We start from the raw sequence: 14,201 nt of genomic DNA on the forward strand, positions 1-14,201 counted from the left end.
AAGTCACTTTAGGATGTTTTGTTCAAAACCTTCTAGTATTTTCCCAATTGGCACAGAAAATCTAAGTCCTTTTAATTGATGACCTGGTTCCTAGATGTCTCTGACCATCTGCAAGGACAGAACAGCTCACTCCAGTCACACTGGCCTTTTTGCTGCCTCTCATGTATGCCTGGAGAGTTCCTGGGGTGGCTACCCTGGCTGTTCCTGTACCTAGAATGTTCTTCCTTCTGATAGCTTAATGTCTTCCTCCCTCATTTCCTTCTGGTTATTTCTCACATGTCACCTTACAATGCCTTCCTCCCTGACTCCAAAAGTTTCTATCCCATTTCCAAACTTTATTTTCTACTATCAGCCTTTAACAGCTTTTGGCTTATTTATGATTTATTATCTGCTTCCACTGGAATTGGCTGTAAGGGCAGGAACTTCTTTTCCTATTTTGCTCACTGCTATAATTCTAGAACAATTGTTTGGCACACAGAAGTTTCTCAATGAACATTTAAGTGAGTGGAAAATGAACTCTATATTCTCTTCTTCATGGGTAAGAAGTTTTGATAAACTTGGACTAGATGTTTGTGTACATTTGCGTCATTCTAATCTTACAGGACCATGTAAGTACATCCAAGCAAAATAATCCAATACATAAGAAGTTTTCTGTCTTTGTGCTTTGCTACACATCCAGAAAAAATTGACAAATTTGCTATTTCATAACTTTCTAATACTTCTGCCAGAGGGGAAAAAAAAACCTGTCCCAAAAGAAAAAAAAAATGATTTAAAAGCCATTATCACTGCCAACTGTGTGAGATACTGAAGACAGCAATGGATCACTACAGGGATAGAAACACAAGCCCACATGGCAGATGCTATACTATACAAACCCCTCATTCATCATTCCTCTTAAGGAAGGAGAGACAAGGTGGCTGGTGATCTCACTATCCCATATTAAACTTATTAAACTTCTACCATATTAGTTGGTATATAGTTACAGCTAGACCTTGCCGTCATATTACACTGTTCCTTCTTCAGAACTCAGACCTTCAATAATCTAGCAAGAAAAGAAAATCTGCCACTCAAATTCAGATTTTGATTCTGAGTCACTAAAGTCAATTCTGATTAAGTATAGTGATCATTCCCCCCACCCAGGAGGTCATGGGATGGATCCCCAACAGACCTCCGAAATAATTCAAGAGAAGGATCCTCAGTAATAAACAGCTGATAAAGAAACATAGTGAGGAATTAGCAGTAAATATTGATCTGAGTAGATTATAATGCCTCTGTGGTCTGAAACTTTTACTTGATCTCTCATAATATTAGCAAATTCAGAGAAACTCAAGGAGATGGTTAAATGCTAAAAGAACATTTAAAAATATTTGTCTAAAAATCAAAAGTTGTTATTTCTTGAGAAACTGACTTCAGTATAGCCTTATTCAAGCTTCACTCTCACTGCAGACCTGGTTTATTAGCAGCAATGTGGTAAGAGCACAACCAAGTAATGACATCTTTGATTTTCCTCCTTAGTTTCATGTTTCTCATGTTTAAACTGATTGCGTTCATGAGGTATATAATAAAAATACTTCCATCTTAGTCCATATTCTCAATTACTGTCACTTATGGATCTTACCTATTACATGCTAAAAGCAGTCATGATATGAACTTCACAGACAATAGTGTGTAAGAGCTAAAGACTTTCATAATACAGTAAAGCAGACAGCACAGAAATTTTAAAAAGAGGAATTTTTATACTCACAAATTCATGTGAACCCATCCATAACTCAGAGACAGAATACCCACATATTCATATACTTATCAGTCTGGAGATCCTAAAATAAGCTAGAATTTTTGTACAGAATATGTATATTTCTATTAACAAGGAATTTAAAATTTGTCAAAATAAGTAAATAGCATTTATGAAGACAATTGAGGGAATGCAAAGCCCTGGATACCTTGGGAAGCATATATAATATAATCAATCTACAAAACACTGATGTAAATGGGTGTACATTTCTAGAGTTGCAGTTTGAACCACAGACGCTCAGAACAAGGACATTAGGAGAGACATGATTCTTACTAATTGATATGAGGTAGAACTTGTGCCTGTCATAACTAGATTCCATCCTATGATTAATAGTGAAAACTTTCTAAGAGACAATATATAAATGTAACAATTGGTGTAAGATGATCCAAAAGCAGGAGTTCTGAATTAATAAGAATTGTGAGTTTAGATAATCAACACAAGATTAATAAGAGAAATGTAAATTTTGAGATGTAATACCAGTAATGGCATTTAAGAAATAGCTTTATATTTTCAGTCATCCTATGGGATACAAAAGAGGTTAGTTGTTTTTATAAAGAGACTCTCAGAAAAGACCTTCAGTCAGCTAAGATAACAGCCAAAAAAAGTTACTAAAAGTCAAATTTGAAGTTTTTTTGGGATTGACTAAAATATCACTACTAAGACGACCTGGAGTAGTACTTGGTCTTTGAGGAAAAGATGTTCTGTATCTACTAAACATATCCTTCTCTTGGGTGAAAGTCTGCAGGAAAAGATGGAGTATTTACATTAGAACACTTAAGTATTTCTTGGTTAGACTGTAGCCAAGAAAGCTGGTGTGTACTCAGATATGTATACTGTGTATATATCCTAATACAAAAGATTGGAAAGGCTCCAAACACAGGAATACTTACAGCTAGAAAGTAGACTTCCTAAATTACCACAGTTATTTAAGTAATACACAAGTTTCCATTTAGAATGTATTCTCCTGTGTCCTTTAGGATGTGCTCCCCATAGTCTCTGAGTAACCCTACTTTTGCACTGATCAGAATTCAATCACCTAGTGTGCTGAATGTGAATCTGTTTAAACTAGAGGGAGGTTCATAGAAGTTTTTCATGTTGGAAGATAGCCCACCATAATGGTGATGGCCAAAATGAGCTATGGGGTCAACACTAGGGGCAGAACCAGGAAACTTGCCATTTACTGTCTCTGTGACCTTCAGTCTCCTCATCTATAAAAAGTAACCATATCTATGTTAAAAGGTGCTGTGATCCTTAAATGATCCACAGCATATATAAAATGGTGCCTGGTACACAGTACATGTTCCATATATATCAGCTGTTATTACATGACATCTCTCTGTTTTAAAGCATGTGAATGTATTCCATAAACAAAATAAAAACATGATAGTTATTAAGGTTAAAGTGAAAAGCATGGATATTAAAAAAAAAGGAGGTACTTAAGACTGTCTTTCTTTTTGGTGACAGTGGCAGTGGAAGTCCTACTGGAATCAATCTCAGTTATGATCAACCTTAAAACCCAACAGTGTTCAATGTTCAGGAACCTGTGCTTAGTCCGCTGCATAAGCCAAATTCACTGTTCTAAAATTCGCCACCTTTAATCACTTCAAGTTATTTCATCATACCATGAAGGACTTTAATAAAAGTTAAATATTTAACACTAATTTGTTACATGCTGGTGATGAGTACGTGAATATGCATTAGAGTATATAAATTTGAACAATCTAACAGGCGAAGTTTACATGAAGAATTAAATAAAGAATTGCTTATAAATGTTTACCTTTTACAACCAGGATACATTTCCTTTGGTCAAATTATATATATATATATATTTTAACAGTGGTTGAGATTTAATTATTTTAAGTCTAAAGGGTTTACAACATGAGAAAACGGGTTTCTATTTACCAGGAGAAACTGCTATGGTTAATCATTAGAGATATTCAATTATTTACTTTAGTTAAAGCTACTGATAAGTCTGTCTGCCATTAGTGACCACTGCACCTGTAATAGAAACACACATCACCAAACTTTGTGCTCTGTGAAAAGGGAAACATTACAAGGAAAAACAGAATCCTCTAGCAAAAAGGGCAACGTCAGGTTGCAAACCAGGCCAGATAGTTAGTGTCCCATAATTCTTATCCAAATCAAAATTCACTGGTTCAAATGAAACTAAATAAAAGCTGAAAACAGAATTAAATAGTCTTCAAAAGACTGATGACTAGCTCTGAGGACTAGCTTTGCACTAGTTACTAGGTCACTTATTAATCATTAGGTGAATCATAAGATGTGGGTCACTGGAATCAATGCATTCTAGATAAGAGTTAAAGAACACAAAAAGAAAAAATTGAATTAAGGGATATAAACAGTAGCCTAATTTTAATAATGTTATTTAATATATCTATTAGGAGTTTTTTTTATTATCTGTTTACAATATTATTTTCACATGTGGGGAGGAGTGGGATAAATAGAGAGAACCTAAGAAATCCTGTAAAATTATCATAAATTATATATATAATTGATTTATATATATATATAAAATTTTTATATATATATATATATATATTTTAAGGGACAGATCAACATTATTCTTCTCCAGCTTATATATTCCTAGTAAATACTATGAGATAGTATGAAATATTTTAGCGAGTTAATGAACTTGAATATCTTAGCAACTTCATTAACTTGAACACATCTTCATGAAACTAAGTCTTTGAGCACTTTTTAGTGATACCCATGTGCTCCTTCAGGAATCCAGGGAGAAAGATGTCCATTATTCAATGTCTTAAGTTGCTTCTGTAGTTTAGGTTTCATAAATCCTCACAGAGTTGAAGTAGGCATCACCATCCCATTACCACTGATCAAAGCTTCCCACAACAAAGCCCTTTCGTCCAATTTTAAAAGACAATAAAAGGATTAAAATAATTTTACAATACTAGAGCTGAAAGACACTTTGATGAACATAGTTACAAAACCTTATTCTACAGAGGAGAAAACCAAGCCACAGAGAAGTTCAATGAAGATGATGATGATGGAAAAAAAATGACAAGGACAAAAAAAAAAAATCATAGGCCCAAGAATAGAATGTAACCATTCTCCAAACCACGTCAATTCCTGTTCTGCCACAATATACTTCTTTTTTCAGCCCTTCTCTATACAAACAAGAAAAAATTTACAAATTTTACAACTTTTGTTATGACCTGAAAATATACTTCTCTTGAAGCAACATGCATTTTCATTTCATAAGCCCTACAATTTTCTGAGATAGCATACAACCAATTCTTGTTATTGAGAATCCTTTGCTTATAACATTTTGTTAAAGCCCAAAGATGAGGGCCTCTCTCAATAGTATATCTTGTGGGGAAAAGACAGGATGAACCAGAAGAGCGCAGAGTCCATGATTAAGCTTAAAGATAGGGAATGATGGTAACTCTAGTCCTCTGTTATCATCTTAGCAGAAAAGTTTCTAGGGACAGGGTAGGGGAATGAAACACCTACAGTTAAACAAACTGGGGCCAATTCAGTCGATTCCAAAAAATGCACCAAAGATGTATAGCTGGCTTCATTCCAGATGGTGCCCCACCTCTATAAGCTTATCACCTTGGTTCTAGGAAAGACGCCCGCTTCTCTCTGCCCTGGGTTCTGTTAACACAAACCGATTACCACTGAAAGGTGAATCTCTCCACGAGATACAAAATACACCATGGCAGACAGGCTAAGCAAACTTCGAACCACAGGGACTGGTCAAGAAAGCCTCCTAACACTGATGATTTTCAATATGGTTTTATGAATATCTTGTGCAATTTTAGAGAGATACAACTTTTTTGCATATTAATAGATAAGGAAGAGAAATCCACATTAATCCCACAACCTGTTGTTCTTTGAATAATATTTTCATTTAAAATTTAACTTTATAATGAGCATAGTTATTTACTTTTTGGTCAGAAGTAAAATGGGCAGAAAACTAAAAAGTAGTGATACAGAGGGTTATTGTGGAGATTAACTGGGTAATATTCTTTAAATTTGATCTGGAATATTAATAGTCAATATATAAGCATTCACCACTGCTTTTGTTATTATGACCCTTGAAATGAACCTTGAAATGAACCTTATAAAAACTACAATGACAAAATATGCTTTAAATTGTGCCAGTGCATTTCTCTACTGAAACCAGTCATATTTTTGGAAGTACAGACAGCTGTATTCCATGTATCAAACTGCAAACACCATGGTAACCACTGTTCCTAGGCAATTGTAGAATGATGTGTGTGGTCCACTTTCTATATGATAAGAGGAGAGTGGAGGGGAAAATAAAATGTTACCCGATGACCTGGATTTAAAAAAAAAACGGTATATTTCTTAAAGATTTCAAATACAAACTTTACATATAGAAGAGTATAGCCTTAATTACTCTACTGAAAAGAAGTAGGATTAAAATCAACTAAGTAAAGTGAAAACAAATATATACCTACTCATACAAGCAGATACATCATCTGCTTGTAAGCCATTGATATAAAAGTGAGTAAAAGATGAAGACAGCACATATTTTAAAAAATTAAGTCACTTATTAAGAATGAATACTCTGGGTATTAAATTTCACTTGCATAATACTAGATGGCAAGAAGTCTCAATTGCTCAATCTTTTGAGTGTTTGTGGCAGAATGCAAAAGGAGACAAAATGAAATATCCACTAGAGATTATTTCGACTGTGTTTTCAGCCACAACTCAATATCCCAAGAAAATGGCATATCATGTTAGTGGTCAGTGGAAAAGCTGGTGGCTGTTGTATACACATAGCTCCAAGCAGCAAAGACACACCAAATATGCCAAATGAAAATTCTCCAAAAGGTTCTATGAATTCTGAGTCAAGATTATCCACAAATTCAACTCTTTTACCTCTTCTTCTAATGTAATAAATCTAGTTTCTGCACGGTATGTGTAGAAACTAGATTTCTGAACTTAGTTCCAGAATTATAAGTCACTTTCAATTTAAGTCAATTCACTGCATTTCTGACTTCCTGTTTCACACATGTTGGTCTTACTATATATAACTGTATACATTTTCTATACTAATGCATTGGATATGGTTTGCATAAATAACAGAATGAATCAAATATTTTATATTTTGTCACAGAAATGACATTTTGAATCATTAGAACCACAAAATGCTCCAAAAGTTCCATTAAAAACTGCCAGAAAAATTCTAATTGGAAAGTTTTTCTTTTCAAATGAACATTTTTGTAGATAGGAATATATCCACCTTTATAGGGAAAATGACATGAAGCCTGAAATAATGAGAGAAAAAGTACAGAAAAATTTAAAGACATGAAATTGACAGTAAAATATGTATTCTATAAAATACATTCTTAAATGGGAAAAATTTTAGGTACAGAACTATTCCAAGAAAAATTTAGACTATCTTACTAATTTTAATCTTTTATGAATCCTCTTTGGAAACTGCACAATCAGTTGTCAAAATCAGCTCAGAAAATCAACAGCCTGTAATGTGAATAATTTCAGTATAAGTTCCAAAAACACAATCCAAATATCCTAATTTGCCAATATTGAGAAATGTCTTAGAGGAATTAGGCAAATTATTAAATACGGGCAGCCAAAGAAAATATAAAAGAGATGTGTTTGACAATTTTTTTCAAGATACAGATGAACTAACTTATTGGTAAGCCTTGACTGTGGCAAACATAGTATTAATGACTTTAAAAGAACACTAAAATGAACTCAAAGCTCAAAATGGATAAAACTACTAATTATAAATCACTGTCAGGCATTACTGATATTTATCTCTCTTACTCTATTTTCTGTCACTTTACTCATACAAAGTAAGCATTTGTATTTCTAATATAACGTAAATATTTCCAATATTTTCTTTCTGCTTTAGTATAGATTGGAAGAAAAAAAAATGGAAAAGATTACAACACTGAACTTCTGTTAAACAGCGCACCCTTGTGGTTTATTTTGCATCACAGACATTGAAAATCATAGGATATAAGTGTATCTAAAATTCTTTGCATACTTAAGAACAGATTTGTACAAAATTTTTTTCTTCCACTTACATTTTCCCCAACATGCCTATACTTTCAATCACATAAAATAGTGACTTGTTAAAATTCAAAGTTCAGCCAGGAGTGGTGGCATCTGTAATCCCAGTAACTCAGGAGGCTGAGGCAGGAGGATTGCAAGTTCAAGACCAGCCTCAGCAAGTAATCAATAATCTAAGTAATTGATATGCTTTGCTGAATTTTCTGAATGTTTGTATATAAGTAATGTAATCCAATGGTTAATTATATTTGTATGCACAGTGTAATATATAATATAATGTTTTAGCTGTTCATTCTTGATTTTTAAATATAAGGTTGTCAAAATTCTGGATTTTCTATAAAAGCTTAAGAAAACTTTGCTAAAAGCCATATGGTCCAGTTACTATAAAACTAAATATAAGCAACCTTTGTTTCAGAAAATTCACCAAATACAAAAATGAAATAAATACTAAAATTTTGTGATATGACAAATTCTCATTGTATATAATATACTTGGATATGTGGAAGCTCTACTTATTAATGTTTATCAATTCTCTGTACTATACCACCAATTCTCTTGAATACCTACAGTGTTATAGGATTTTGCTGCAGAATACAATTCCTGCCCTATAGCTGGGAGAGGACAAAAGGAAAATTTAATAGAGCTTTAAGCTTTAAACAATAACAATTTAACCCTAATATTTATCTCTCGATGACAAGGTAAGTAAATCCTGTTATATCCAATTCAATCTTTAAACAAGGGAAGCCCTTTATGTTCTAATAAGGATATCCAAAATGAATCATTAAGTACCAAAAGTGATGAATAACATGGTATAGGTAACACATGACCATGGGGAAAGAACAATAGGTAGTATGAGTATTGACTTGAAAGTGCATACATTATCTCTTGAAAGGGACTTGAACTGTCAATATTGGTTGCCCTTGCGCATAAGAATTTAGTTGAGGACAAAGCAGAAAAGGATGATTTTCACTGTATTCCCCTTTTTATCTTTAGCATTATGTAATATATGAATATACTACCTAAACATATACATAAAATATAAAAAGGCACAAGGGAGACATGTTAAGAGAAAGTAAAAAGTATTCTATACTAAAATCTGAAAAAAAAATTCTTCATTAAGTTAAAAAAAAAAACAGGATCCACTGAATGGGATAGTAGGAATGAATGTAAGGAAAAGGCACTGAGATGCCTAGGCAACCAATAATTCATGTGTGTGCATACATGCACTTTTGTAAGTGCAATAGGGCCATTCAATTATGAAAGGAAAGGAAGCAGGATTTCACATGAGACAATAAGTCAAATCTTGTGGTCAGAGTTAAAAGCATCCTGGAAATGATGAGGATTAAGAGTTCAAAAGTTATGATCAGTCTGTAAAGAAACTTGAGACCCAGAAAAATCAATCACAGCAAACTGAAGTTTCTGAACTGGGAAGTGATAATTAACAAATAGAAATGTGGCAGCGTGCTCCATAGAGCATCCCTGAGGACAAGTTCAATGCTATTTCTCACCTTAGTCTGCCTAGATTTTCCTAGGAATGACTTCAGCAAAGGAAATGGAAGACATTATGAAAGGTGACTATGTGAAGAATTGGTTTCTAAGTAGATGTGAAAGAATAAGGAAAAAAGTCAAAGATGATCTTTAGCTTTTCAGTCTAGGAGGGAAAAATTATTTTGGTTTTAAATATGCTGGTTTACAGGTATAATGAGTCACTAAGTAACAGTGAGTTCAAGGTACAACCAGAAGAATACCAGGATTGGAGTTACAATTGGAGTTACTGATAGATTGGTTTCCTAGACCTGCTCTAACAAATTACCATGACTGAGTATCTTAGATCAACCCAAAGTTGTTCTTTCATGGTTTGGAAGGCCAGAAATCCGAAATCAAGGTGTTGGAAAGGCTATGATCCCGTGGCTTCTGCTGGCTGCTGGTGCTCCTTAGCTGCATGCAGCATCATGACACCACGTCTACCTCGTCTTCACCTTAAGTGCCTTCTCTCTGGACTCATCATTGGCATACTCACCAGTGGACTTGGGTCTAACTTAAAATCAAGACGCTCACATCTCTACACCCATAAGTACATCCACAAAACACTAGTTTTAAATATGACTTCATTTATTTAGGACCTGGACATATTAAAATCACATAGTGAAAATTATCAGCCCATGGATTTAACAAAAGAACAGATGTGCTGCCTCTTAAAAAGTAGAGTGAACATAGTGAACCATGAATTCAGGTATCTCCAATTCAGACAATGGGTGAAAGAGTGACAGCAAGGAAAATAAAAATAGAATGGGATTAAAGTATAAGAAGTTGGTTCCTAGCAGGGTACCATGGTATACACCTGTAATCCCAGGGACTCAGGCAGGAAGATTGCAAGCCCAAAGCCAGCCTCAACAACTTAGCGAGACTCTGTCTCGAAATTAAAAATAAAAGGTGACTATGTGAAGATGTTGCTCAGTGATAAAGCATCACTGGTTCAATCCCCATTTAAAAACAAAACAAAACAAAAAACTAACTTCTCCTGGATCTGTGCAAGGTATTAAGGTACACAGTGAGATGCAGCAGAAGATAGAAAAATCAGGACCAAAGGGTGGCTATTCACATCAAATATGGCCAGGAATGTAAGGAAAAGGCACTAAGATGCCTAGGCAACCAAGAGTCATGTGTTTGCATACATGCACTTTTGTAATGAATAAATAAAAAATGGTTCTTCAACTTCTCTAGGGAAAAACAAATAATTCTGGGTTCTGCTGAACAATACATCAAAGAACTATCCAGATGTCCAGATCAAAAGAAAAAATAATTAGAAAATTATATAAAGATGTGTAGTTTGCCAAAGGCAACATACTAAAAAAAGATTACTTAACACAGGGCACCAAGTGGTCATAGAGCATAGGGCGAGAATCAAAAGAAATAACTTTCAGTGAGGTCACTGGTAGCACAGTCCAGAATTTTAAGAGACAACCTAGATCTCCTGGGGATCCAAGTACAAAGGAAGTTCACTGGAATGGATTGAATGAGGACATCCAGAAGAAAGATTTATAAGCAGGGGCTATGATGCTTTCTATATACAGAAAAAGATGCTTTGGTAACTACTTGAGAGTATAATAATTTATACACTTAGGGTATAATTTTAGGGTAAATACAAGTATAAAAAAATCCTCAAAATGCTTTTTGCTATGAAGAAATGCAAAGGAGCTACAAGCACAAAATGAAGTCTTTGACCCTGACTTGGTTCTAGATTTCCTTGCTGGTTCAATCTGTTCCTTGCACACACCCAGACAAGCCATTGTATTCAGGATCCGAATCTCTGGACAGGGTCCTCAACCTGACTGATGGACTCCCACACTCATTTTAAGACTAAACTCAACGATCACCTCTTTTGCAAAGCTTCACTCAACTACCAAGCTGTAACCCTGGAAAACTTTGTCAGAAAAATGACTCCATCATAGGAAAAAAAATCCTGATTTATGAGATTTTATACCACAAACTTTAAATTAGACAAGTCTTAATAGAAATAAGAGAGTTGATTTTCTAAGTAACAACTTCATTAAGCATTTCTTTAAAGATGTGTTTCTATTCAAATTCCTATATTCTAAAGACAAACATGATAGTTTACAAAAAACTATAATCAAGTTGCTGGGTTTTTTTTAATTAAGAAAGTACCAAAATGCATATTAGGTGCATGGGAAGAGTTCATTTCTTGAGGCTAGAATTTACTAAACTTCTGAGGAGGAAATAAAATCCTTCAACCAGATATGAGAAGACCACCTGTTGTCTTGAATACTTCAAAATAAAAATTGCTCTCAAAGTCATTTAAATCATTGTGTGATTACAAGCAACATAATATTTCATCTTATGTTCAATCACATTTACTTGAAAATTCGCCTACAGAATGTACAGATTGCTTAGTCATAAAATGTTATTTGTTAATAGATTCCCAAATTTAGGATTAAAGGGAACCAATAGTAATAGGGGAATAAAAATAAGACAATAAAAAGGAATAACAATAAAAATAAAGCTTAAAGGAAAAGGTATACACAGAACAATGCTTTGAACATAAGAACACATAAAGGTAATCACAATATGTTCTATTAAAAGGCTCATTTTGAAAAATAGAGTATTGATTTTAGGTTGACACCAGTATTTCCTCTGCAGAATCTCAAAATTAGGTCAAGAAGATATACAAATTAGAAGCCCATGAATTAGCACAAAGACTGATGTTTAAAAACATTTTCATTTGAAAATAAGCATTTTCATCTGTAATATACGCATTAAGACTTAATGTTTATAGACCAGCTATTTGCTTGAAAAAAAAAAAGCTCCTTAAAATAGCAACTTATTCTTCATTGCATCAAACTACATATAATCTTTTCCCAGTACCAATTTTAGTTAAGTACTTATTCATGTTATTACATATTAATAACTGTTACTAACTTTCTTGGGGATCTATGTGAAAAAAGACAAGTTAGGTAACCTTATCTCATCCTGTAAAAGAAAACAGACCTACTCACCTTATCAGTCTCCTCCACACTTGTAGATTTCACCACACAAGAAGCTGGCCTCTCCTGGATGTTTGTAAGGTCCTGAGGGGCACTCTGAGATGCTGGCATTGGAGGCAATGGAGCACGCCTCTTCTTGGGTGCATCCGATGGCAGGGTGTTTGAAACATATGGTTTGGAAATAGTATTGGACCTTGTAAAAGTTGGGCGGTGCTTATTTACTAGAGGGGTTGCAGGAGCACTTGCAGTCTAATAAGAAAAAGACAATGTCTATATGCAATTTCAAGATAAAAACCACTTATTTTATACAAGATTTGAAGACTCTTCTAAGATATTGCATAAGAAAATACTTACTTGCTCCCGCTTTTTCTTATTACGTTGAAAAAAACTAAAAAATCCTTTATTTTCTTTTTCCTTCATAATGTCCAGGTTTTGTGATAATTGGCAGGACTCTAAAAAAGAAGAAAGTCATCTTACTTTGGTACAGAGAGTTGAATGTTCACTTCCAAGTTTTTCTTTTCTTATTTTCCCTCTAAAACCTTATCATATATGGAGGTATATGCCTAGAATCCCAGAAACTCAGGAGGCTGAGATAAAAGGATCACAAGTTTAAGGCCACTTTCAGCAACTAAGCAAAATCATCTCAAAAATTAAAAAAAAAAAAAATAAGAAGGGGTAATTGGGAAGGTAACTCAGTGGTAAAGCACTCCTAGGTTCAATCCCCAGTACCAAAAACTTTAAAAATAAATAAAAACAAAAACTTAAGTAGTAATAAAAGTTGTCATTATAATCTGAAATGAATCACTCAGGACTACTTTTATCAAATTCTCAAAGAACCAAATATTCCTGTTTCACAACATAGGAAACTTAAACTAAGATATACTCAGGATCAATAATCACAACTAAGACATACACTCAATTCTATATGACTCAGCCAGGATGGCATAATTACCAACATTTCAGAAGTATAATGAAAGCAGTACTGAGATGTAATTTTATAACTATGAGTACATACATTAAAAGAATCACCACAGCAACCACAAATAATCTAATGATATTTCTCAGGGCATTAGAAAAACAGGAGCAAACCAAATCCAAAATCAGTAGCAGGAAATAAATCATAAATATCATAACAGGAAATAAATAAATAAATATAATGAATAAATATATAAATAAATGAAATAGAGACTAAAAACAATAGAAAGGATCAATGAAACTAAAAGTTGGTTCTTTGAAAAGATAAACAAAACTGATAAAAACTTAGCTAAACCAAAAGAAAGAAAGAAAGAAAACCCAAACAAATAGATGAAAAAAGGATAATATGACACATAGCACTGAAATTCATAGGATCATTAGGAATGTTGAGTAAAACTACACACCAATACACTGGAAAATCTAGAAGAAATGAACAAATTTCTGGGCCCAGATGACCCACCACAATCAAACCAATAGGACATAAAAAAATCTAAGTAGATCAATAATAAGTAATGAGATTGAAGCAGTAATAAAGAGTTTCCCAACAAAACAGTAAAAGAACCAGACAGATTCATTGATGAATTTTTACCAGATTTTTAAATAACTACCACCAATGCTCCTCAAACTATTCCATGAATTAAAAGGGAAAGAAACCCTTTCAAACTCATTCTACAATGTATCACCCTGTTTCCAAACTTGATGAGAATACAACAAAAAAAGAAAACTATAGACCAATGTCCCTGATGAACATAGATGATATATATCCTCAATAAAATACTTTCCAATGGAATTTAACAGCACATTAAAAAGAGTATATATCATGATCAAGTTGGTTTCATTCCCAGGATGCAATGATGGCTCAACATATGTGAATCAATAAA

The 14,201-nt window shown here is 33.6% G+C and overlaps 1 protein-coding gene across 1 annotated transcript in view; it reads right to left on the reverse strand.

Moving 5' to 3' along the window:
* Positions 1 to 14,201, reverse strand: part of Cobll1 (cordon-bleu WH2 repeat protein like 1) — a 153,773-nt gene that overhangs the window by 23,817 nt on the left and 115,755 nt on the right. The window contains exons 7-8 of the mRNA XM_026393132.2: positions 12,700 to 12,797; positions 12,358 to 12,594 (exon numbers count right to left, since the gene is read on the reverse strand). Coding sequence (XP_026248917.2) covers positions 12,358 to 12,594; positions 12,700 to 12,797 — 335 coding nt within the window. The remainder of the gene's footprint in view (positions 1 to 12,357; positions 12,595 to 12,699; positions 12,798 to 14,201) is intronic.

The sequence above is a fragment of the Urocitellus parryii genome, chromosome 1 (genome assembly GCF_045843805.1).
Source record: "Urocitellus parryii isolate mUroPar1 chromosome 1, mUroPar1.hap1, whole genome shotgun sequence".
Lineage (NCBI taxonomy): Eukaryota > Metazoa > Chordata > Mammalia > Rodentia > Sciuridae > Urocitellus > Urocitellus parryii.